Source organism: Passer montanus, unplaced genomic scaffold (genome assembly GCF_014805655.1).
Source record: "Passer montanus isolate IOZ18808 unplaced genomic scaffold, ASM1480565v1 scaffold29, whole genome shotgun sequence".
Lineage (NCBI taxonomy): Eukaryota > Metazoa > Chordata > Aves > Passeriformes > Passeridae > Passer > Passer montanus.
The window spans coordinates 9603522-9630113 of NW_024367596.1; the positions used below are offsets into that span (position 1 = coordinate 9603522).

Consider the following 26592-nt stretch of genomic DNA (forward strand, 5'->3'; position numbering starts at 1 on the left):
GTGACCCGCCAGCCCTGGGACGGGACAGCAGCCCCCACGAGGGGGATGCCTGTGACTAGCTTCTCCTTGCTGCTGCCTTCTTGCCTGCCTGTGTCCTCACCCAGTGCAAGCATGTCCCCTCCCTCATGCAGCCCCTTCATCTCCTCCCCAGTACTCAGAGCCACCTGGGCATGCATGAGCTTCTCAGCCATGGCCTCATTTTTGGGGTCCTTTCCAGGATACCCCTTTCCAACACGCAGTTGTGCCTGTTACTAGTTTCTTAGCAAACTGCCTTCAAAAGTTTGCTTTCTGTGGCTCCTGGCACTTTTGGGGTTCAGAGCAAGCACTCCTGGCCTGGCCAGGCCCCCATCTGTCACGGGAGCAGCGAGCCCATCCCAGGGGATGAAGGAAGAAGGATGCTCTCTCTGTGGGTTCTGTGCAGGTCCTGTGTGTCCCCACAGTCTGTTTGAGACTGGGCTCTGCTACAGCCAGCTCTCATCTCACTCGCAGCCAGGGACAGCAAAACTTCACCCAGGGATGTTTTGCTGGCTTTTCACCACAGCCAGACTGATAAATAGCTGTCTCCACGCCCGTCTCCCTGGAGAGAAGCTCTCACCACTCTGGCAGGTTGCGAGGTGCCAGAAATGCAAAGCCCATTGTTGTTCTCACTTTTCTCCTCGGCTGCCCGTTCCCAGCCGCTGCTGCAGCCACCGCGGTGCCCGTGGGTCACCCGGGGCTGGCACTCGGCAGCTCCGTGAGCGGGGGGCGAGGGCTGCTCCGGGTCCGGGATTTCCCGGCAAAGCTATTGACGGGAGGCGGGGGAGAGTCTGTGCTCGCCAGTGATCTGTTAAAGGGCAGCGATATTTTATCATGTGCCCCAGGGCTGTCTAGGCTCAGATCCTGCAGATGATGGTTTAATGCTCAGGGGACCAGGCCTTTATTTTGCTTCTCTCTCCTCTCCTTTACTCCCATGATGTCTCTGGAAGGGTTAGCAGACCCGTGAGCCAGCCAGACCCACCGCCCTCCTCCCTGTCATCAACACAGAGGAGCCTGGTGCTGTTTTTCTGTTCTGTGCCATAGGAAAATAGGGATCAATAACCCAGATCCCAGCCCTGGATACAGGCATGGGAGGAAACAGCTCCCATTATTTTAAGCTCTCTCCAGACTGGAGATTCTCACAGTCTCTGATGCAGAGATGTCCAGCAGAGTTTTGTCCCTGCCTCAGCTCACATCTGAGCTCACTGCAGGTCCTCTGCTGTGAGGACATGCTCTCTCAGTCCAACAACTAGTGGGAATAGGCTGATTTTTCGCACACTTTTTAAAGCAAAAGTCATATACCTCATATTTTTTTTCCTCATGTCAATTGAACTCAGACTTAATTGCTATTCTCAGCAAACAGGTTGCTGCCCTCTGCTCCTGCCACTACCCCCATCTCCAGTGATGTGCTCAGGCTATAAATAATTGAAGGCAGGATCTCCTCTGTCGCCCTTCTTTTGTGATTTGTATTCAGGGGCTGCTCAGGGTCTGTCTCTGCCCAAGAAGCTGTACAGGCCAAGGCTGAGCAGCTGTCAGAGTGAGGGATGGTGTGAAGATTCTCCTGGGAGTGCAGGCGTGCATGGCAGACATCAGCAACCAGCCCCAACCATGTTCCTCTGGGAATAAAAGCCACAGGGCACAAGCTCACTACATATAAAAGTTTTATTTTGTTCTCAGGACGAAGACTAAGAGAACCATCCTTACCTGACATCAGGTATTTTACAGAATGTAATATATATAAAAAAAAGAAATACATATATATTAAAAAATACCTTGCAGTTACATGACATAGCCAAGAGTACAGTTCATAGTGTATCTGCAAGTTCAACCTTCCTTAGGCCTTCTGCTCCTCTACAAGTTCTACAAATGGCTTTTTGGATGATAGCAAAATGTCAGAGTGTCTCATCCACTCTTCGCTTCTTCCTTTCATGGAAAAACCAAAGCAGGAGGAGGAGAAAGAGAGGCCTGAAGGAGGCTACAGGCACGCAGAGAGCACAGCAGGCAGTTTTTGCATGTTGCTTACAGCTATGCTGGCAAATGAAGGAGAAGGTCCTGCTGAAGGAAGGACAGCTCACCTGACCTTGTTCCTTGTTGGGACTTGTCTGCATGGGCCATGGAGGGAAGCTGGGGAGATATGAATACTTCTGGTGTGTTAGGTGGGTTTGAGTCTGTCTAGAAGGACTTGGACACCTGCAATAGGCCACGAGTGCCATGAACAAACACTGAACACCACTGGTAACCTGTAAATCAGCTAAATCAGTGGCCTCAAAAGCAGTGAAAAGGGACTAGGTTCTTGCAAGAATGAATAAACTGTCGTGCAGGACTAACCAGGCCCCTGAGAAAGAGATGAAAGCCAAGAAAGGGTGTTTTATATGAAATGATTCTGCTGAAAATAAGTATTGCTTAGATACAGCTGATGTGAAGCTGTCTTGTAATGGAAAACACTTTCCTTGTGAGGTCTGCTGTGGCTGGAAACCACAGAACTAATCTTGGGGTGGGACTGGAGAGGGCTTCAAGTGATAGAAGACTGGAGAAATTTTTGTGGCTGGAGGTCAGGGTGATGCTGAGTATAAACCCTGCTCTGTGTCCTTATGTTCTCTGTGGGGTACTCATCCCACAGAGGTGGGATACAGGTATCCCATTTGGGCTGGTGCTGTCTTGGCAGCCATGGCTGAAGTTTAGGGCTAAATGTGGATGTATCCTCACATCTTTGGCGCCAGGTGGACATCACCTGAGATGCTACCAGGAAAGGATGTTTATTTGCATATAAAAATAATGGCAAACTCCCAGGACCCTCTCACTACTCCTTGCACAGAAAAAGGCTTCACCAGCGTGGGGAACCTGTGAGGTGCAGGCCTGCCCACATGGGTTACCTGCACTGTCCATAGGCTCTGAAATTCTGTAGTTGCATCTTCTGACAGAGGGATCTGGCCAGAGAGTCCTGGGGGTGGGGACAATTCCCTGTACACAGCACAAAGCTTTGGTGTCAGGGAAACGCTGCCTCAATTGCTGTGCCTTTTTCCAGGCTTGGCGGGAAGTTCCCTGGAGTGTGGGTGAGGTTTGCAGATGGGCAGCACATGCAGAGGACACCAGCTGAGATCTTGTCCTTCGCCCCCTCCTTCCAGCTCCCTAGCAAGCATTTCCTAAGAATGCAAGCGAAGGGATGCGGGACCAAGCGAAACAAATGACCTGGCAGGGGCTTGGCATGCGCGGAGTATCGTGGCTATTGCTTGCGAAAGACCCGAGTCTGGAGCACATTAAACAATAACAACAAGAAGAAAGGGAGCCGCGGTGGCAGCAGGATGCTTAGTCACTCATCTCTCCAGCTCTGGGTCCAGAAATGTCCATCTCTCCGAGGAGCCTGTTTTCTGCTCCACCCAGTCCACGTAGTTTGAGACCTTGGTGTACACACCGTACACCTGCTTGCTGCCGCACTCCTCCGGGCCCCCCCATGAGACCAGCCCTTGGGCCACCCACCTGCGCGTTCCTGGGTCCTGGATGACGAAGGCTCCCCCGCTGTCTCCCAAACAAGTGTCCTTCCCCCCCTCGTAGTAGCCGGCGCAGAACATGTTCTCGGTCACGCTGTAGTTGCCTGAGCGCGACTCGTAGCTGGTCTTGCACTCGGCGTGCAGCACCACGGGCAGTTTGACGTACTGCAGGATGTCAGACAGGGTCCTCATGCCGGAGCTGATGATCTCGTCCACTGTGATGTTGGGGTTGGAGATCCCCCAGCCAGCCACCAGCCCCAGCGTGTTGGGGTGAGGCCCCTCCAGCTCGTGCTCAAACTGGGGCAGGCAGACAGGCATGACGTACTTCCCCATGGTCACCTTCTCCTTCAGCTTGACCAGCGCGATGTCGTGGTTGTAGTTCTGGATGTCAAACTCCTCATGGAGGATGATCCTCTCCACTGTCCTGTTGACAGCTTCCATCTTGTTCCTCACATCGTGAAGGGCCAGATAGACGGTGACGTGCTCCTTGGAGACGGGGATGACGGTCTTGTCCCGCCGCTGGGACCGGAGCACGTGGGCGGCCGTCAGCACCCAGGACTCTGAGAGCAGGGCCCCACTGCCAAACCATTTGTCGTTGGGCACCCGGGACATGTCCTCCACCACAATCAGGGCCTGCCAGGGGAAGAAGCCGGGCTCCGCGTTCCGCCCGCCGATGATGCGCTTGATGATGCCAGGCAGAGGACGAGCCGGCCGGCCACACACTGGGGACAGAAGGGACAGGACGGTTACTTCCACCTTATTTATCTAGGGAACAAATTAAAAGGGCTGTGTGGCTGGTTATCTTCAAACCAAACATTCTCTTTTGTCCTTTTTGTTTTTGTTGTGTTTTTTTTTTTTTTTTCCCCATTTTCAGTTTCTGGAGGGATTTGGCTAGATTCACACCACTTCAGAAGCAGAAAGGCCAAATGAGTAATCTTACAGCCTCACTGTGACCTGTGAGCTCACCCAGCCCTTCCCAGACCTTTCAGGCACTTGCCTGGCTCCTGCTCAGTATGCCAAGAGACCCAGGGGAATGATGGTGGGAGGACTGGAGCTTGACATCAACCCAGTCTCACCCCTCACTCTGAGACCTGTCACGAGGTCTGTGTTCTCACAGCCATGGCATTTGCCCTCCTGGAGCTGCTGTGGCTGGAGAAGGCTTAGCCATGGGATGTTGCCTAGCACCATGGGCTTTACTCCTGCGTCTCATCAGCCACAATTCTGGCAGCCAAACCAGAAGCTCTCTGCTCAGCTCTTCAACAGACCCAGAATTAAAGCCTCAAGAGCCCTGACATGGTGCCTGTTTGCTTCCAGAAGCTTTATCTAGGCACAATGTTAGGAAGATGAGGGAATCAGGATGCCGAAGCTGGCTCTGAGAGGTTGCACAGGGTGGAGAGGGACAATCCTGTCCCTAGAGAGTTTAAGCCTTGGGATGTGGCTGGTGGTGGGGGTGCTGATTCCTGCCTGTGGCAGCACTGTGGAACAGGACTCTCAGGTGGCTTGGGAATGCTCATGTCACTGGGAGGTTGTGGGAGCCTATTTGGTCTTGTCCTATATATGAAAGAGTCCAGAATCACAGCAACTCAGGTGCTGGTCTCATACCTCTCAGTCTGCAAAAAACCCCTAGATCCTCCATGGAAATGCTGGGACTCTGCCTCAATGCCACCTGTGCTGTGAGGGGAGGGTGCAAAGCCTCACAGACAGAGGCTCTGACCCCTCAGGGTGGTGGGCTCAGGGCAAGAATCAGTCTTGGAACCAGGGCAGGAGCACTGGAAGCTGCTACTGTGGATTTGTTGAGGCTGGGGTCTGTCTCTAGGAAAATGTAACTCGAGCAGGGAGGGAACATGGTGAATGTGTCTCTGCATGTGCTCCACACCCCTGTCATTCCCAGCGCTGAAAGGAATAAAAAACATGCTCAGGAAAAGAATTCCTGTGTCCCAGCCCAGCTGCTCTGCTGCACCGAAGCCGATGGCTGTCCCAGGGAGATGCTGCTAGAGGAAGTGCATCCAGCCAAATATTTATTCTATTAAATTACATATCCAAAATGCTGACCAGGCTGCAAATGCTCCCACTAATGGCAGAGGCAGGCATGGAGCAGAGGTTCCTGGAAGAGAGGTTCCTGTTGACGGGGAGGTGCGTGAGACACGGGAAGATCTGAAGAGCAGCTGGCCAGCTGCTGCCGGCAGATGCCGATCTCAGGAGAGCGTCACCCTCTCTCTGGGATTTTCCATTTTCCTGAAGTCTCTCTGACTCCTGTCACTAATCACAAGGCCTGGAAGTGGCCCATGAAAGCAGCTATGGCCCCAAAGCTGTCCCCATATGCTCCCAGCTCAAATTAGTTCAGGCTGAAACATCAAGCAGAGATGCAGAGAGCAGCTGCCACAACAAGAGCAGCCACAGCCCTGGTCTTGGAGTTTTGTGGGATGCAAGGAATCTTAGGAGTCCTTCCTCTAGCCTGCAGTGTCTCAGCATGGCTGGAGAGCAGATACCCTCCGCGGGGCTGGGCCAGTGTCTGAACCCCAGGGTGGTTGCAGCTGCAGCTGCTGCACGGCAGCCGGATCCCTGCACCTCTCTGGAGAGCCATCCCTGCACATCCCGCTACAATCCACCCCCAAGCTGCCTCCAGGCCCCTGACGTGCCAGCCAGCCTGGCCCCATGCTTGGCAATGGCCAGAAGCTCCCAGAGACTTTTGTTTAATCCTGAGCAGGTGTCTGGCCTGGAAACTTGTTGGCTGCAAACATTTCTGCCACTGCTCAAAGACTTGGGACTTTTCCTTCCCTGTAAAACAGTTTGGTTTTTTTCTTCTGGAAGGCTTGAAGAGGTGATAATTGCTACTGGATGTGTACACACTGCCAACAGGAGCTGACAGCCAGGTAATGCTCTGCTCTTGGCTAAAACCATCTCCAGGGATGCTGGCAGCTGAACATGGGCAGTGGCTGCTGGTTTCCTTCTGTGCTGGAGTGGGGAGCTTGGGGAGCCCTGACAGCTGGGATGGCTGTGACCCCAGTGCCACCACTGCACCCTGACCATCTGGGCCTGCTGGGGTGGCAGGGAGCCTCTGTGCCCACCACCCTCCTGGCCATGCACTGTGGCACTTGGGTATGTATAGCTGGCACTGTCACCAGGAGCAGGGTTCCTGCAGCATCCCCTCCCTGCGTGTCCCTGCTCTGCCCCCAGGCTGTGGTGAAGCCAGCCCAGCACAGTACCTGGTCTGCAGGATGGCAGCTTGGTCCCCAGCTCCTCACTCCTCCACTGCCCCGAGGCGTCGCACGTGTAGGTGGCTGCAAGAGAGCAAAGTGTTAGCTGGGCTCTGTTCCTGGCACGAGGGATTGTCCTTTCCAGTGAGGAGACCTTGCCCAGCTGTCAGGGTCCTTTGAACCCTTTTTCAAGCAAGAAGTGATCTCCCTTTTAATGCCCTCCTTGCTCTGTTCCGGGGGGCCATGGTAGCCCTGCCCCCATGCAGGGACATATCTCCATCCTTGGTTTCATTGCCTGGAGCTGTCTGGAGAGCTGTGCTATAGCCTCAGCCTCTGCTGGCAGCTACCTCCATGTAAAAATGCTGCCAATGCCCATTCTTCTAATTCATATGTGATGCTGGGACCATATGCAGGGAGATAAAAGCAGGAAGACAAGAATGTGAGGAATTCTTTTGGCTTTGCTTGCTGAGGGAGGAGAAGGGAGAAAGGCTGGGCTACGTATGCACCCTTTCTACTGTCCAGAACTGGGTCTGGAGGGTACAGAGAACTGTGGTGCTTGATAAACCAACTTATGGTTTTTCTGTGGTTGTGGATCAAGGTGGATGGCAGGAAAAACTCAGTCTGATATGATCCCACCGCTATCTGTTCAGCTTTGTCTGTGCTGAACATTTGGGATGAGAAGCCTTGCAGAGCCCTTCCAGAAGCTGCTGGACCTGGTGCTCTCTCCAGCAGCAGCTCCTTTCACAGAGACACAGAAAATTTTGTAGACTGCAGGGAGCAGATGGCAGGGTAAGAAGGCAGAATGCAAAACAAACACCCACACTGCTCTGCCGAGGCTGTGAAACACTCAGGCAAAGCAGCCGGCAGGGCCAACTCCATCCTACCTCGTTGTGGAGCAGGATTTGTCCAGTCAGGCAGGGCAGACACAGGGTTTGGTATGTGTAGGCTACAACCACAGCCTGCTGTTTGCAGAACACCCCGGAGCTGCCATCCCAAGCTCCCCCAGCTGCATCCCATGTGCCCACCCTCGCTGTGCCGTGGGGACGTGGCCTGGCCCCTGCTCACCGGTGCTGTTGGGGGCCATGTGGTAGTAGGGGTGCTGGCAGTGGTACTGGATGGCTGCTTGGTAGGTGGTCAGGTTGTTCCTGGTGGAGAAGGTGACAAAGCCATGCTCCAGCTCCGGCGGCGCTTTGCAGTCAGCAACTGAAAGCCAACACAGAAGGGGGGTTGAGCCCTGTGCTGTGTCTTGGGGTGCTCAGCCAGCCAGCAGGAAGGTGGTGCTGGGCTCTGGCATGGGATGGTGGTCTCGTGGGGCAGACCAAGGGCCTGTGTGATGCTGTGTCCCTTTTCTCTGTGGCACTGCAGGAAGCTCTGTCCTGGCAGGGCAGCCTGGCTCTGTGAAACCCTCCCATGGCCACCCTGCACAGACAGAGCACGTGAGTGGCACCATGGAACACCAGCAGCGTGTCCCACCCACAGGCTGTGTGACCAGCTCTCAACATTGGTGGAGACCTCAGGCCTGGGAGCTCCTCCATGAGGGATCAAGATCTCTCTGCTGCACCAGTGGGAGGGGAAGAAGCCTGTCCTGGCAGGTGAGGTCTGTTGTGAGATGGTCCCAGAGTGTGTCTTTGCATTGTAGAAGGGTGCAGGGAAAGGCAGGCAGTGATTCACCAGCTGTGCAGCGGGGATGCTCCTCATGCACAAGACTCTGCTGAGAGCACAGCCCTGTCCTTCCTGCTCTGGTCTTGCTCACCAAACAGTGCTGATGAGCATTTACAGGTCAGGTGGAGCAGCCCTTTTTTCCTGGCTGTCCTGTGACAGCAGGAGATGAAGGACATTGAGTGTGGCTTGGCTGGTCTGCAGGCAGGGGTGAGGCCAAACCTGCTCCATCCCCAAGACATCAGCAGGGTTGGCTCTGCTTTACCAGTCTCTGGTGTTGACTCAGGGTGGAATGGAGGGAGAATTTTGGGGTAGCATTGCCCTTCCCCCTGGCCTATCCATGGTTCCCTTTCTCCCCATGATCCCTGAGTGCTCTGTGCAGCCTCTCCCCACGGCTTGTCCCCGTATTAGGTTTGTGCCAAACACTCCAGGGAGGACCCCAGGCTGTGGGAAGGTTCATCTGCCAAACCCAGGAGTCACCTCCTTGGTGCTGAGCCTCCCTCCCACGTGGGAAGTTCACAGCACATTCAGGTGGTGCTGTGCAGCCTTCCCCTACCCCACCCTGGGTGACCTGCCCCAGTGAAAGGCAGGAACCAGGGTCTGATCCTGCAGGAAATGCAGGGCTGTGCAGCTGGGTTCTGCTATGCTTAGGATGAGGGGTTGAGTAGGGAAACAGTGAGTTTGCAGTAAGCAGGTCCTGTGGATCAGGGATGATGTGAGGTCTGTTGGTTCCCATGTGCTCCAGGATGTGAAGGGAGGCAGGACAGCAGTCCTGACTGATCCAGGCTAACAAAGAGACAATTCACTAGACATAATAGCTGGAACCAGGGATGTGTACCACTCAGGATTGCCTAATTCCTTGGGTGAAAAAAGCCTGATTTATGGCAAAATACTGTATCTCACAATTCATCAGGGTCCCCTTGACTGTATGTCTAGTGATGGGATAAATGTGTAGGTGCAGGCAGGCTGGGTGGAGACTCTGGGTACCTGTTTCCTTGCAGGAAAGAGGGAATAAATGTCAGGGGACTTCCTGACCATCTCTGCTCTGGGATTGTTCATGGCTGCAGGGCAGCATTCACTGGCCTGCACAGCCCATCTCATCCCTGTGTGCCCCTCAGACCTGGGCAGGCCTGATCCCTGGAGAATGGGCTCCTGCAGAGAGGTGTTGCTGCACCAGTGTCCCAGGCTGTGCTGGAAGGGCGAGGGGAGGGCATTCCTTCTGTGAGCCTTTCTAGGGTTTTGCCTCAGGAAAGGGGCCATTTAGCATCTCTGTCTTTGTAGGATCAGAAGTGGACTGATGTCCCCAACACACACCTCCTCCTCCTCCTCCTCCTCTCCCAGCCTCTGGAGCACATCCCAGCATCCTCCTAGTGGAGCCTCCAACGCCCCAGGGAGCCCAGCGTGTGTGCCCATGGTTCCTGAGGGTGTGAATGGGGCCAGATACCAGGCTCTGACCTCCTTCAGCTGCAGTCAGCCTGAGGCCAGTCTGTCCTCACCTCTGCCAGGCCAGCCGTGAGGAGCAAAGGGGAAGTGGAGGAACATCCATCCCCCTGTCTTGGCGCCAGGGCTCAGTGCCTGCAGGAAAGGACTGGGGATGCCAACCCATCCTCCAGCCTCCTTGTCCAGAGGGTCTGAAAGGCACCAGGACTCTCGGAGAGAGGAGGGGAAGGAGTGTTTCTTATTTGCAACGCTGGGCCAGTGAGGAAGGACAGAGGAGACTGAATCCAACCCACCAACCCACCAAGCGAGCGGCCGTGCCACCGTCCTTGCACGGCTGCCTTGGAGGGGAGCCAGGGCGGCCCAGGAGTCCGAGTGGAGAGGGAGGGATGCAGAAATGCTGGGAGCCAGCAGCAGCAGCAGCACGTGGTGCCCAGGCAGCGGTGCTGGGGCCAGGTGGGCCCCCTCCCCTTGGGGCAGTGTGTCAGTGGGAAAGGGGGGCTCGGCACCCAATTCCTCCACCCTTGTCGAGACGCAGTTAAGAAAGCACCAGGCGTGGGGGTTAAGAGTGCCATGCCGGTTAGACAAGCCACAGAGATGGATTTGGCAGCCAGGCCAGTGGAAAGGGAACCTGCCCTGGGCACTGGACAGATCAGAGGGGCATGGAGGCAGGCTGCCCGTCGGGGGCACGGCCGGCGCCAGCCTCACGCGGCCACTTGCTCCGAGCCGGCTCTTCCCTCTGTCTGGTTGTCGGCTCTATCTGCAGCTGCACCGAAAGCACAGGGGAAGGAGGAGAGCAGAGAGAGAAAGCCCAATTAGTAGATGAGCAGAGAGAGACATGCAGGAAACCCAGCCCCCAAAACACCAGAAGTCGTTAATGAGCTCCCAGTGAGCTGTGCCAGGGTGCCGTGGATGCCAGTGGAGCCACGGCCCTGCTGGGGACCCCCTCACTCTGCTCAGCCAGGGCAACCTGGGGGCAGTGGCTGGGAGAAGCTGTCACAGGTTTCTGTTTAGCCTCTCCAGGCTATGGAGCTGGATTTTATCCACTTTGCTGAGAAGTTTTCTATTTTCTGCATTGTTTGTGCCCTGCCTCGCACAGACATCCCAGGGAGGTGGGAGTCTTTGCCCATTTAGGGGCTTCTTGGCTTTCCAAAGAGGCCTTAGAAATTTAGTGGAGTGAGTCATATTACACAAGAAGGGATTAGTTCCAGCCCAGCTGGAACAATGCAGGTAATAATTTCAATTTTCTCAAAAAATTAGTAATTTTTGGTGTTAAAAATATTTACTTAGATTTTGTTCTAAGTTTTAGACAATGAAAAATTTTCTCCAATCATTGTTCAAACTGGATAAAATCAATGGGAATTTGTGGTAGTGAGAGTGCAGGAGTGGGGAGTTCCTCAGTAGGGGAGAGGCATCATGGATCCCACAGCTTTTAAGGAGCCCTTTCAGTTATTAATCTATTTAGCAAGTCTGAGAGCCTCCCAATTTCCATTTGGCCTGAGAAAACATGAATTAGAACTCCAGAAATACTCTTTCTTCCAAGGCAAGATGCACAATTATTAAAAGAGTCTGCCCAGATCAGAAGAACCTGGACCCCAAGCCCCCTAGAAAGCATCCCCCCCTTGCATCTCCTGGAAGGACCTGGGACAATCTCTCACCATGTTTGCTGCTTTTCTCCTCTCTGGGCCAGCCTTACAGCCCTGAGCAGCAGTGAGAGCCTCCCTGAGCTCTGAGAGGTTTTGGGGAAAAGGAAAAGGTGTGATCAGGTACATATCTCACACCTGAGCTGAGAGAAGAGCTGGGTTAGATGAAACAAGAGATGATTCAAATTATCGCCTGTCCTTTCAAATGGCATTTCTTTTCTTCTCTCCTTTTCTCCCATTTTAAGGTTTGTAAATATTTGGACATTTTTCTCTTCCCTCTCACTTACCTGAGCAGTGCTCTGTTTAGTACCTGGGACCTCTCTAATGCCCTGCATTTTAATAGTCTCCATTTGGAAGGAAATTTGGACCAGGAACTAGATTATCTCACATTGTCCCAGGCTTACCTGAGCCAGTTCTCAAGAGCCAAGCTTGCTCTTTCCTTGACAGGGAGGCAGCAAAGTGGCTCACAAACCAAGTTATATGAGTAATGCAAATGAAAGCACCAATCTCCTGCTTGTGGCATTTGGCCTGAGCCCCGTTAAGTTATCCAAGAACAAGCCAGAAGAGCTTTGCAGGGTTACGTAGCCTCTCTGGCTGGGTTTGTGTCTCTGAGTAAGGAACTCCACTCTGGCAGGGCAGCTCCCATTAGCATGAAATGATTTTAGCAGGAAAAGGACATTGGCAGGGTAGGGAAGGGTGTCCTTACTTTTGCAGATAGGGATCTTGTTACTCCATGTGCCATCCTTCAGACACTCGATCTGGAAGGAGTCACTTTCCACATTATCCTGTGCAGAAGGTACCAACAAAAAAAACCAACCTATCAGTGTTCAAGGCAAAGAAATAAATCTCTCAATAAAAAGGGAATTTCTAGGTGATTTAGTCAGGTTATAGCTAGTGTCCCCTGGAAGAGGACCTTTTAAACTAAAAATTGCAATAAAATCGTAATGAAAAACTTGAGGAGTTTTCTTGCTGCCAGCAACTCTGTGGCACACTGAAAGCCAGAGAACTGGAGTCACTTATTCCTGTTGTAAATGATGAGATGAGTAAGGAGGCAGCTCTGCATGAAGGATGGGACTGGGAGGAGATCAGAGAAATACCCAAGTCCATGCTGGAAGTCAAAGTGGGCTACTGGCTTGGAAGGAAGACAGCCACCCCATGAGTCAGCCATGCCCTCTGTGGTTCTCAGCTGTTTCCCAGAGAGAGCCTGCCAAATTCCTGCCCCCCTTGACTCACTAAAGCTGTCCCCTGGTCCCCAAGGACCTCCCAGGCAGTACAGGCTGGCCTCTGCAGGGCTGCTGAGGCAGTGCCCACTCAGGTGGGGGGCAGGCAGAGCCCTGGCAGCTGCCTCAGAGTTTTTGATGACTTTTCTTCTGGCAGGGGTGCCAGGCCTGACATTCTATGAGGTTGCTGGCTCTGGAGGGATGCTGAGAAGGTGGCTCAGGGAAGTGCTATCTCCTCTTTCCCTCTGCATCTTTGGAAAGGAAAGGTGTTGGCTCTCAGAGCAGGTGTTTTCCTTGCCCCTGGGAAGGAGATGAGGATGATGTGTGATTGTGTTCACTCTCCCAGAGATGCAATGGTTTGGAGAGGAAGTATCCTCTTCTTCCTACCCACACTCCCAGCTCCATGTTGTCAGCCCATACCTTCAGCACTTTGTATCCAGTGTTGCAGCTGATGACAACCTGGTCTTTGAAGGTGTACTTGGCTTGAGAAGGCTCAATTTTCCCATTGATTGGTGGTTGCACCAGTGGGCATGGGTTTCCTTTGAATGGAAAGCAAATGAGGCTAAACAGAGGAATAAAGGGAGCAGATGTAAAGTCCCAGCTCTTCCACCCAGCCCATGCAGCAGAATTTGAGCATCTCTGCCCTGCTTTTACCCTTAGTCTACACTGGCATGGCTCAGCCAGGCTCTGTTAGAAGGCATGGAAGCCCCATGTATTTCCTTCAGTCTGTAATTCTCTGTCTTTGAGCATTACAAATCTGGGAGCTAATAACAGTAGCTTGTGCAATTATCCTGCCCAAAATTGCTCTGCTCTGCAATATGGTCTTGTTTCAGAGCCCAGTTGTTGTAGGGAAAGAAAGAATCCTTAGGAGGGAGGGCTCCGTGCTATTTTATGCCTCTCCTATTGTGATTTTTGGAACAGATCCTTTCTGGAGACAGGATCATGGACTACCAAATTCATGCTGTCCACCTTTATACAGACCTTCCCATTCTCAAGCTCAGCAAACAGGAAAGCAGCAGGAGTTACCAATTGCTGTGTATGACAGCTTCCAGCCCCTGTTCTCTCCGGAGTTGTCGCTGTGGAAGCGGATCTGCACGCTGTTGGTTTGGGTTTCAATGCGTCCTGGGGACTTCTCTCCACAGAAAGGTCCAAACTCCTTTTGGCCTGCTTTGATCTGCCGAGGCAAACACGAGTGGGTGATTTGAAGGGGCTCTTTGATCCCTGAGCCCAATGGATGGGGCTGGAGTGGGGCTTAAGCACCATGTGCTGGGGGGATGTGAACAGAAAGAGGGCCACTGTTGGCTGGAAGGGTCACAAGCAGATGTGGTAAGAGACACAGGGTGAACAGAGCACAAGGCTCCTGCTGATTCTATCAGCCCTGTTTAGACTGGGTGATTCTGATCCCATCACCAGAGCACTGGGGACACAAAATGTGAGCACGAGAGGAGAGTGCAGAGCCCAGCTCACCTTGATGTGGTCATATGGACAGGTCACCTCGGGGTGGTCTTCCACATCAAAGCTGTCCTCAAAATTCAGGGTGATGAAGAAACCCTCCTCCAGCTCGATGCGGTACAGGCAGTCCGAGCTCTTGGGGTAGGGGCTGGGGAAGTCGGCGCTGGTGATCACCCCGCTCCTCTGGGTGTAGAGGTTGTCACTGCACTCCACTGAAAGACAGTCGTGGCTCCATCAGGGCCCTGACAGTCATGTCCCAGCCCTGCCCATACTCAGGAATCCTCCCAGTGGAGTGGGCTCTGTTGGGTGGATCCATGGATCCCAAATATGTGTCCATGCAAGGGGAATCTCACACAACCAACTTCCAAATATGCCCATGGCACAGAAGCCCTGGGCTGAGAGCTAGTCCCAGCTAACCTACATGATGCAGATTCAGAACAGGAACTAAAGCTTTTCATTTTTCTGACTTGAGGAGATCTATAGAGCTTATCTGAGGAGCACAGCTCCTGGGACAAGAAGTTCCAGGCTACTGGTTTGTAGGGGAAGAAGCACCTCATCCCTCCTGGCAGCAAAAAAAGGGCTGTTTTGCTTGTGCTTGGAAGGTGTGATGCCTACCCAGGGACCCTCTGTGTGCCCATGCCTGTGCCTGGGCTGTGCCTGTGGTACCTTTGCAGGTCCTGTTGTCGGAGTGGAGGATGTAGCCAAACCTGCAGGAGCAGTAGTACCCGCCAATGTAGTTGTGGCAGTAGTGGTCACAAGCCAGCTCCTCATCGCTCTTCTCCTGGCACTCATCCACATCTAGAATGGAGTTAACAAGGAAGGGAGGTCACCCTGAAGCTCTCCACATGTCACTCTTTGTGGGGACATTTGTCACTACACTGAAAAATCCATTATCCCATGGGTTGTAGTCATGATATTTTATGAAAAATCCTTTGCTAGGATTTTTCCCTCCTGAGGAGCTAAGGGCCTCAGGAAAGAAATGTAAACAATAACTATCTGCTGCTGTGGAATGCAACAGGTGCATCTGTGATTGGTGCATGTTAGTTGTTTTTAATTAAGAGCCAATCACAGATGCAGCTGCATTGGGCTCAGAGTCACAAGATTTTGTTATGCATTCTATTCTATTCCTGTTCTTTGTAGCCTTCAGATCATTCTTTTCTCTCTCTTCTTTTAGTATAGTTTTAATGTAGTATTTTAATATAACATATATCATAATATAATAAATCAGCCTTTTGAAAACATAGAGTCAAGCCTCGTGTCTCCACACATGGAGAGTTCCCAACAGTGGGCCACATGAGCACCCAGTGAATCCCACACAGCCCAAGGGCTGCACACGAGTTCTATCTTGCCAGGGAACCCAAGGCTGACCTGAGATGTGGTCCCTGCAAACCTGGTTCCCTAGCCTAGCAAGCTGACCCTGCAGGCTCAAATGCTGCTTACCCACAGCCGTGTAATGGGCATCAAAGCCAGTGAAGCGTTCCTCGTTGGAGAAGTCAGACCTGAAGGTGAGCCCCATGTAGGGCCCTGGGGACAGGATCACTTGCTGTCCTGGAGCCTGCTCTGTGTCCGTTGTCTCCCTGCCACAGAAGGTTGCCAGCTCCTGGTCCTCAGTTTCAATCTGTTAGCAGAAAGAAGGGGTGAGCCTGGAGAGCCTGCTGTGTGTTCCCTGGGGAGGTCAGGCTGGGACTGGAATCACCCTCTCTGTCCAGGAGCTCACACCTCTGCCTGTGCTCGCCCAGGCTGTCCCCTGCCAGCACTCACCAGAGTCTCCAAGGGGCACAGGGACTCAGGTCTGCCTGCTCTGCCTGGAGGGGCCTCTGAGGCACACGCCAAGAGCAGGTGACATCCAGGGTGTGGGGAGGAGCTGGGGGGTGTAAGGGGAGGATGCAGGGTGGGAGCCCATTTAGGACATGGGATGAGGTCATGGGGCGGCAGTGCAGAAGAAGGGATGTGAAAATCAGCCCTGGGCTGTGTCATTCCCACTCAGAGTTGGTGGTAGCTGTAAGCTTCCCCTCACCTCTTCCCACGGCTCAAACACTGATCCAGACAGCAAGCATCTGTGTGAGGGGTCTGGAGGAGTCCCTGCCTATTGGTTTTGCATCAGCTCAAAGCAGCAACTGTAATTCCTGTCTCTTGGGCTGCCCTGGACAAGCTTGGCTCTGTCCCTCCCACCCAGGCTCTCTGTCTGCCTCCAGAGCTGTGGTTCCAGGCACTGCTGGGACTGTGACCATGCACCCAGAGGGCTGAGGAAGGGGAATGATGAGCCAGGGTGCCCTGTTGTCATATCAGCATGTTCAGTGCATCCCTTTAAAACACAGCCATATCTGTGCCTTAAAGCACTGTAATCCCTGCAGAAAGCCCTTCAGTTTTCCCTGGAAACCCTCTTCTTTCCTTTTTCCTTGCCGTTTTCTCCAGCATTGATCCACCTCCTTCTCCTACACACCCCATCCCCAAGCCCTGTCTCAACCACGACCTCTCCCAGGCAGTTCCCAGCACCCTGCCTGCTTTCCCCCAGGGATTTGAATATGAATAAGCCTCGGCAGAGGAATGTGATGAACACCACCAGGCAGCCACCACTGCTCGAGCCAAGCCACTGCTATTGAGGCTGTGATGAAGTCCACGGCCCCCCAGCACATGCCTGGGGAAAACAGTCATCTACTCGGGGGCCCATGGGGTCCTGGAGGTGTTGGAATGCTGTCCCTGGCTTGCTTGGCCTCAGCAAGAAGAGACCCTTCTCTGACTCCGTCCCTGTCACCGAGAGACCCCCAGGATGTGCCTGCTGGGGAGGGTCTGGGGCTGAAAGGGAAATTTCCCAGAGCTGAACAAACAGGCGGAAACTCGTTCACACCAGGGAAAGCCAACATGGAAATGGCAACTCAGCATGCCTTGACATTGCCTCCAGATATTTTCCATCCTCTCATACAAGCTGGAGCTGGCCAGAAAAGAGAGACACTTTCCGATGATAAATTTTGGGAATTTCGAAAAAAAACACGCACCCTGCTTTGGGGACAAAAACCCAATTGAATTTTTTTTTTTTTTGTAACAGCATTCTGGGGCAAAAAAAGAAAACAACTAATTTAGGCTCCATCTGGTTTCAATCCCTTTGAAATATACTGTGGTGCTTTAGAATTGCTTTTAAATCTGAAAGATTGTTTTGAAATGAAATAGTGTTTCAGACTGAAAAACAGGAGTGCCATCACCAGAAGCAAAGGAAAAAGGCATTTCAGCCCTGATGCACAGACTTGGCTGTGCCAGCACGTGGAACACAGCCTCTTCCACAGAAAATGCTTTTTCTTAAGGAAATCTGTGGGAAGGAGGAATTTCCAGCCAGCTGCTCTGTGTGGGGCTGGTGGCTGTCACCTCTGCCAGGACTCAAGAGCCACCGTGTGGGCTCCCATTCCTTGCCTTCAGCCCCAGGGAGTGCAGGACCTGCAGCACAGCATTCCCAAAGCGCTGGAAAAATCTTCCCAGTGCCCTGTGCCTCTGCTCGAGGATGCTCCAGCCGTGGGGCCAGCCCCAGCACTGCCCCCAGCATCCCTGGATACAGCCCTGGAGCAGCAGGATGGGCCCCGGGAGGGCTGTGCTCTCCTCACTGGAGGTATCACAGCCCCTTATCTGAGACGGGTCCCATGCCCCGAGCCACAGGGAGCAGAGGCAGCCCTTCAGCAGTAAACTAAACAGAGAGGTCATCATCCCTGGTTAATATTTGCTGCTTCTGCTGGGGACTGTATACTTTTTTGTAGATCATTTACATCCAGCGAGCAGGCTGGTAATTAAATCCTGGTTGTTTGTTTGGAGTTTCTCCCTCTCGGGTCACGATGTCGACGTTTTCACTAGAGAAGATGTGTCCCTGAGGGAAATATCAATTGCCACAGAGAAATTCCCTATAAAAATACGCTGAAAGAATCTTCCTTTGAAAAATAAAATACAGCGACACCCTTGTGCATTAAATTTACCATTGCCAATGCCAATGCTGTCTTCCCTGTTTTTTCTTGCATCCTCAGTCTCTCATTAAGACTTCTGCCCTTCTGGATGGAGGCAGACTGGAGTCCCTCTCTGGCTGTGGCTCTATCCCTTTGCATTTTGGCTGGTGCTGTGGCTAATGGGTGTCCCAAGCTGTGGGGTCCCTCTCTGCCCCACAGTGATTCCCCTCTTGGGTGAAGGAATTGGGATGCCCTGGCTGGCAGGAGAAAAATGCTGTCCCAAGGCAAGGGCTTGTTGGGGACACCTGGGAGCACTGATGTTCTCTCTGGAGGTGCCTCCTGCAGCCAGGGGGTTAATGAAATGCCAGAAGCACCGAGGGGAATTTGGCCTGGCAGTTTGGTGTCTGCTGCTGGAGAGGAGCAGGCAGTCGGCAACACGGAAACACAGCCGCCACCAGCCCCCCCTCCAGCCCTCCAGGAATGCACTAATTGGACTGATGAAGGCCAAACATACCACTTGTAATATATATAAATGGCTCATTAGGCAGAGAAATCGCAGCGCTGGGCTGAAGACACTGGGAACATGACATGGGGAGGAGATGCTCGGAGCCAGGGCAGGGCATGAAGCGGCCCCCGCCGAGCGGCCCCGCAGAGTGTGGCAAGAAGGCAACACCCAGAGCAACAGGGCTTTTTTTCCACAATGCTGCTGCTACTGACTGCTGGGAATGAAGCAGGGACAGCCCCTGCAAAAGCCTCCATCTAAGTCTCCTGGAGATCTTCTCCCCAAGATACATCTAGGGTCCTTTCATATGCTGCAAACGTGAAATTGCCCTGAATTTCCACGGGAACAAAGGTGGCAGCCCTGCTATGGGTGACGAAGGAGGATAGCTGGTTTCCTGTGCTGTGGATTTGGCTTGGCTCCAGAGACCATCCCCTCCTGCATGGCAGCTGCACCCACGTGCCCTGTTTCTGGGCAAGATTTGTTCCCTGGAGGGGCTGGGGGTGAAAAGAGATCCAGGCAGGATGCTGCGCTCCTGCAAGAGCTGATGACGTGCTCCCATGCCTGGTGTTTCTCCTCCCCCTGCACTGTTCCCAGGGGAATGGCCAGTGCCACCAGACACCTCTGCAGAGAACTATCAGGATGGGAAACAGAATCAGCAAAGCCCTGGGCTCTCCCTACTCCCAGCTCCTCCTGGGGTTCAAAGTGATCCTTTTGGGACCCTGCACTCCCAGGGAATGAATGACCCCCTGGCTGGGGCTGGCTGACAGGACCAAAGAGGATGCTCTCCTCCTGAACCCCCAGTTCATGCCAAACCTTAATTTGTGCTTTTTCTCCTTCATTTGAATAGAGAAAGGTGTACATGGGCGCTGTGCACCCTTCTTGCAGCGCCAGGCTGGGCATGCACTGCCCTGAATGAAAAGCCAAGCCTGTTCCCTGGTCCTGCATGTGCCCCACCAGTGCCTCATCAGTCATTGACGGGGTGTCCCCCATCTTCATTCCAATCAAGGAGCTGGCTGCCAAACTCTTGGGGGCTGATTTCATTCCAGGGCTTGACTGAGCAATGTGCAAAACCTCATTGACAGCTCCCCAGGCTCAGATCTCTATAATAAGCTTGGGGATTTACTCATGATGCCCCTTAGAAGCCAGGATCTCATTGCCCATTTCCTTGTCACTGTACTCCTCAGTGACACTGTTCAAGTCATTTAACCTGATCTTCTAGTCAGGGCTGTGGCTTTTTGGGTGCCCTGGGCCAGTGCTGCAGGCTTGCAAACCATGGTGAAACCTCTGCAAATGAGGAACCCCCAGAGTGGTTCCCTGTGGATGGTGATGAGCTGGGCAGAGCCTGCTGAGCAGCACAGCAAAGGGAGGAGCAGGAAGAGGGTGGGTGGCTGCTCCATCCCTGTCCACATGCACCTGGCAGGAGGCTGACAGCAGCCACCCAAAACCTGAGGAGAGGCTGTATCCAGTGTGCTGAGGCTCGGAGCCAGGCTCTCCAGCATGTGACTGGAATTTTCTACCTGCATGGGGGGCTTCTCCAGGTATTTTGGGGATGGCTGTTCCTCCCATTCCTGCTGGCTCGCTTTCTTACTGAAGTGCAACTCCCCTTCTCTGCCATGCCCATTTGCACAAACAAGCCTCCCATGCTGTGAGCATTTCTTTAGGAGCCACGTTCATTTTTTACATATATACACACGAGCACGCGTGCATGTGCATATATATAAATATCAGCTATTGTTTTAATTAGCCATTGTTTCAGAGCTCTGGAAACTGTTCCCTTCTGCAGACCACCCCGAAGGCAGAGGTCTGTGTGGGTTTACAGCTCAGATCACCCTGAGGTGCCACTTGGGATGAGCTTCTACACTGCTTAAGAGCTTGGGTGTGTGGGCAGCCAGGGAGTGAAGGAAGCAAAGCCCAGGGCAGAGGGGCTTTTTACCTGTCCTGAACTGAGTCCCCACCTGCTCAGTCCCTTTTTGACCCCCTTCTTATGGCAGTCAAGGTGATGAAGACCCTGAACAAACAAGAAGGTGTTTCTTCACACACACAGAGGCACATAATCATACATTTAACCCGTCCAACTCTCTGGCATGTGGTGCTGCAGAGAGTAAAGTTACCCATGAGCTCAGAAAGCAGTGGTACAAGTTCATAGATGGGGAACCCATTGAGCACCATGGAACACAGAGCTCTGCCTGTGTTTCTGAGCTTCCTCACTGTCACCAGCAGAATATTGCAGAGAAGCACCTGTATGTGCTAAGTCTATAGTTATATTCCATAGCCATGCACTGTGGCCTCTGTCAAACAGGGGGCTGATTGATGCTGGTTTTACAGCTTGCATTGGTGGAGACAGAGCTGGACACACAAACCCAAGGAGGAAAACAGCCACAGAGTCATTCACTGCTCTCCTTAATGTTATCTAAGCCACTGGTTTAGTAGCATCAAGACTGCACCCTTACCCAGCAGAGTAACCTCTGGATCTCCTGTAATCCATCCATTTTCATCACTTTCCAAATGTAATTCTGTGATGGAGGCTCCGCAAGCTGAGTTACAGCCCCAAGCAAATTTACACAGCTGAGATTGAAATCCCTGTGAAAAATACCTCCTTCTTATGGAAATCCAGAGGCAGGGAGAGCTGTGGTGCCAACTTGGCACCACGGCCAAATAACAGGAGCCTTATGAAAAAGGAAAAAAGAGCAGGGGGTGAAGGGCAGGAGGAGGGGTAAGGCTTGGAATGGGGAAAGTTTCCAAGAAATCTGTTCCTTGAGCTTACTGGGGTTTTAAAGCAATATATCTCTATATATGTCCCTGGGCCCTTGTGCTTGGAGAAGATCCAGGAGAAGCAGAAAGAGCTAATCAAACCTCAATGAGAGCTGTTAGTAGCAGGGTGAGTGCCAGCACAAAGGGGAAATTAAAGCAAGGAGCAACAGATCCTAGAGGAAAAAACACACAAATGTTTGCTTTGTTTTCTTATGACAAGAATAAAACAATAATTTCAATTATCTGGCAACTAGCACCAGGGCAAAGTTGTGTGGTTCCAGACCTGGGAGCAAGCTCCACCTGCCTCTGTGTGAAGGAGCAGGGTGGTGCTTGTCCTGGGTGATGATGTAAGGTGTGTTCAGCCAGGCAACCTAGAAAGCACCCGCTTGCTACTGCTGATCTGCCAGAAGCACCACACTGGAACATTTTCAAAGATATGGAGAGCCACCCTTGTCCTGGATGTGAAGGAGAGCCCTGCTTGGAGAAACCTGTGGTGTAAAGGCAAGGCTGCTCTGAGGCACTGCAGTGTGTGGCCACCACAGTTTTGGTTGGGTTATCATCCAGCAGAGAAGCAGACTGAAATATTTGGAGTTTTTGGGCATGACAGCTCCCTGGAAACCTCCATAGCAGCCTCAAGCTCAGGTCTAACCTTTCTCTTTTTCTTCCCATGGGGCTGGACAGGGTGTCCCAGGAGTCTGCAAGGTGTGGCCAGGGATCCAGGCTGGATGCAAGAGGCACCCACAGCCATGGCCTGACAAAGTGTGCCCAGCTCAGGGGTTCTCCTTGCTGGCATCAGAGTGGCACAAACTGGTGTTTACCCACAGGTGTTTTATCAGCCCATAGGTGTGAAAATCCCACTGGGTGCAGTAAGAATTAGGTGCCCAAATCCTTTCAGAAATTTGTTTTTCCCTGGGTAAGCTCTGACTCTGGTGTCCCACTCACTGTTGGTCCAGTGGATGCTGCCAGCTTACCTGTGTTCTCCCTGTGGTCCACTGGACTGACAACTCCTGAGCCCAATAAAATGGGGAAAACTGTCTTGTTCCCAGCTTTTCCAGCACTACCCTTTCCCAGCTGGCCAAGCAGCTCTGCTGTCTATCCCAGCATCTGCCCTGAGATGTCACAGCTCACCTTCACGTAGTCGTATTCACAGAGGTAGGATGACTCCAAGTCAAAATGCATGAAGTACAGCTTGATTTTAAATCCATCAGGCACAGAGATGTTCCATGTCATTTCCGAGTCACTGGGATAGGAGTCGGGGAAGTTGGGGGACTGGATCTCCCCGAACATGTCTGTCAGCTCCACGGCATCTGCCACGCAGAGCAGCAAGGCACAGAAGGGCCAGGCCAGGGGGTACCTGCAACACACATGTGAGGGGATGAAATGAAACTCTGGCAGTGACAACAGCTTTGGAAGGCTCATCTCTTTTCCCCAGTGGATTGTGAAAGAGGAGGTGCAGCACCATGGAATCATGAGCAGCCCCTGGGAGGTGCAGGTGGGATCTGTATGTGGCTCCCATGAGGGGAAAGACCCTGTGGGTGCCACAGGTGCTGCAAGTGATGCAAAGGCACCTCCACAGCTCCCAGCCAGCCTGAAGTGCCATCAGGAGCTCGGTGTCTCCCATGCTTCTGGGAGCAGCAGCTATTGGAAACACATCCGTTAACTGATGGAGCTCTGGTGGGCAAATCTTCATTTAATGGAAGAATAAACATAAGCATGCTTAATAAAATAATGATGCTTTCTAAATCGATTTAGTGAAAGCATCATGGCAATAACTGCTAAGTATCATTATTGTTATTATTATCACTATTACTGCTGAGCCTCATCCTGCCAAATTGGGATCATTAACTCTCAGTAAATAGCACACATCTTTGCAGCTGGGCAAAGATGCAACCAGGCCTCAGCTTTGCAACCCTGCATGACAGAGGCTGAGATTCATAAAGATATTTTGACATCAAACCCATCTTTTAAAAAATCTCAGTCTGAAGAGTTTGTCCCAAGTTGTTACCAACGTATTTATCGCAGAGGAGGGCAGAGAGAACAGGTAAATCTGTGGTGCCCCAGCTGACTTCACACCAGCCTCGAGCTTCATTTGACATGAAGGGAGCATGAGCTGAGTATTCCTCTGCACAAGGAGAGAACACCACCGGTGCTGGAGGTGTGAACACAAAAGCTTGTGCTAGTGCATAGGACTCAGAAAGAGGAGCAGACCTCAGGCTCTTTACACATAGTGGAGCGTACAAAGGAAAAGAAACATGCAGGAAATAAGAGCCATTAGACATTAAAATTTCTAAAATAGGCACTGAGGCCTCGCAAAGGCTTGTAGGTATGTACAACAGACATTGGAACTACTCACATGTACACCTGGTTTCAAAATCAAGGCTTGATTTAGGTATGCTGGTGAGGAAATTGAAGCTGCATTAGTGGATTATTTTTAACCTGTCTGTGTTCTTTCAAAGCCAGGGCAGTACATTTCTAGGGTTCATTTGTGTAGTGCCATCACTTTTCTCAGCTCTTCTTCACAAAGAAAAGTAAATGGGAGCTGAGAAAATTGGATTGATTTTTCTTTCAAGCAGAGTGAGGTTGAACATGGCCTTTTCTGACAGCTGTTCTGAAACCACAAAAATGTGCGAAGGGAAAAACTGTTACTCCTCTGGTCAGAGTACATGCACGGGGCTGGACGCTGAGCTGGTGTAAAGGGCATCACCCCCTCCATTTCAACAGGCTGTTTGCTTTCCCCGAGGCAGGGGAGGCAAAACAGCATCAAACTTCTTCCTCGTGGCAGCAAAGCCTTAACCTCATGGGAAGGCGACAGATGACCGCGGTGTGCACAGAAACCTGAAGACCGCGCAGCAGGTCCCACTCCCCTCGGCCGCGGCGGAGCCGGGATGTCCCTTTGCCTGTGCCGGGATGTCCCTTTGCCTGTGCCGGGATGTCCCTTTGGCTGTGCCGGGGTGTCCCTTTGCCTGTGCCGGGGTGTCTCTTTGCCGGGATGTCCCTTTGCCTGTGCCGGGGTGTCCCTTTGCCGGGGTGTCCCTGCGGCAGAGCCGGGATGTCCCTTTGCCTGTGCCGGGGTGTCCCTTTGCCTTTGCCGGGATGTCCCTTTGCCTGTGCCGGGGTGTCCCTTTGCCTGTGCCGGGGTGCCGGCGTGCAGGCTGGGCTGCGGCACGAAGCGTTGCCGTGTTCGCTCGGGGATGGGGAGCCGGAGCCGCGCTCATCACGGCGAAACCTTCCCGAGCAGGACGAGCCCCGCTGCCCGCGGGGTGCGGGAGCCCAGCCCGTGCCGGGTACTCACCTCATGGTGCTGCTGGCAGCGTTTCCCGGCGGGTTTGGTGCGCAGGGTCGATGGCTCTCCTGCGGGGCCCGGCTTCGCCTCTTTCCCGACGCTCCGCGGTCCGCCTTATCTCCGCGCGGAGATTTGCGAGCGTGTGTGCGCCTATGTGAGTGCGCGTCTGGAGCTGTCTGGCATTTTCCATGCAGGTCACGCCTTCCCGTGCCTGCAGCCGTTCCCCACATCCAGGCAGGCAGGCAGGCAGACCTGCCCGCATCCCAGCCCTCCTCCCCGCCCGCCTCTCCCTCCTCTCCGCCGCGGGGCTGCCCTGCGCTCCAGCATTCAGCGGAGTTTTTGTCTTCCCTAATCTCCAGAGTTTTGTGTATGTGTGTGTGCCCATGCACATTGTGTTTTCTCTCTCTCTTTTTTTTCTTCCCCCTCACAGCCTGCTTTGCCAGATGGCTAAAATTTGCCTCTCAATAGGGTCTGAGGCTCCAGCAAAACCAGAAGGCAGGAATGTGTGAATAAAAAAAAAAAGTCCTGCGCGGGAATAAATAGCTTTAGTGGCGGTGCTGCCGCTGGGATCGGCGCTCGGGACTTGCTTTCAGCATCTCTGCTTAGTGCCGAGCAGCGTTTGGGATGGGGATCTGACTTCCAAGAAACTTTGGAGTTGTGACAGTCTGAATAAAATCAAGCCCTAATCTGCATCCTCCTGTAAAACCGAGGAACTGCCAGATTCAGTATTTTGTCCCAGGGCGAAAGAGCAGCTTTAGAAGTGGACTCTGCTCAGGAGTGAAAACTTTAAACACTAAAGTTTCAGTGTTCTGAGCCTGACTCCCTCCTGTTCAGGAAACAGGTAAAAACATGAACACTCCCTGCTCAGCCACGGGAGATTGATCTCCCCTCCCTGTGCCAGGCACAAACCAACCCAAACTCCCCTCTCTGCATAGCTAAGTGGGAAGAAGATCTATTTGGGCTGCAAATAAGGGAATAGCACGTAGGACGTCAAAGGATGCAAGCGACTCCCTCATTCAGAAATCTCCTTGGACGCATGAGGAGCAAAACTTTAATAGCTGTTTACCAAGTTCATCTTGAGCTGGTTAATGTAAACCCCGCAGATATCCACTGGCAGGCACAGATACACGTGCGACATGTTGAAAGGCACACAAAAACAAGAGCCGGGAAGAGGCAGGGAAACAGGGATGTGCTGGCACCACTCCTGGAGCAGCAGCTCCCAGCCCTCCCGGGCTCCGCAGCTCACTGATGTCAGGCTGTGGCACTGCAGTTAAAGGGGCGATGGTACCTCCAGCCCTGCACAGGCTTTGCCCCTCCAGCAGTCCTAGAGAAGCTGGAAGGGAAGGGGATAGAGTGAAAAAAGTAAAATTTTATTTTCCCATTTCTTGTCTTTGTATTTTGGAGGGTTATGGTTCCTTGGTTTCCTGTAGAGAAGCTGCTTCTTGTGTTCCTGTGAGTCTCTGGTTCTGCACTGAGAAAGAAATGGTACCTAAGAGACACAGTGAAAGAAAATAGAAAAATATGGGTGGAAAAGCATTAGAAAAACAGGAGAAAGGCTTGAGTAAAGAGAAGATCTCAGTCTGCCATAATTTCTAGCTCTATTTCGGAAGCTTTAAAGGCTTTTCACTAAAAAGACTCAAGCTCTCACGCATGCGAACGCAACCCCGCAGTTTTCTCTCTCTCTTTTTTTCCTTCCCCCTCACAGCCTGCTTTGCCAGATGGCTAAAATTTGCCTCTCAATAGGGTCTGAGGCTCCAGCAAAACCAGAAGGCAGGAATGTGTGAATAAAAAAAAAAAGTCCTGCGCGGGGATAAATAGCTTTAGTGGCGGTGCTGCCGCTGGGATCGGCGCTCGGGAATTGCTTTCAGCATCTCTGCTTAGTGCCGAGCAGCGTTTGGGATGGGGATCTGACTTCCAAGAAACTTTGGAGTTGTGACAGTCTGAATAAAATCAAGCCCTAATTTGCATCCTCCTGTAAAACCGAGGAACTGCCAGATTCAGTATTTTGTCCCAGGGCAAAAG

General features: G+C 52.6%; 1 protein-coding gene across 1 annotated transcript; it reads right to left on the reverse strand.

Moving 5' to 3' along the window:
- Positions 1-1663: 1663 nt before the first annotated feature.
- Positions 1664-24897, reverse strand: MASP1 (MBL associated serine protease 1). The gene is given in 12 exon segments (XM_039713833.1): positions 1664-4225; positions 6710-6784; positions 7766-7903; positions 12146-12224; positions 13080-13198; positions 13686-13833; positions 14127-14323; positions 14778-14909; positions 15552-15729; positions 22416-22641; positions 24580-24788; positions 24790-24897. Coding segments are annotated over 12 exon segments (2505 nt in total). The 3' UTR covers positions 1664-3329.
- Positions 24898-26592: the final 1695 nt, after the last annotated feature.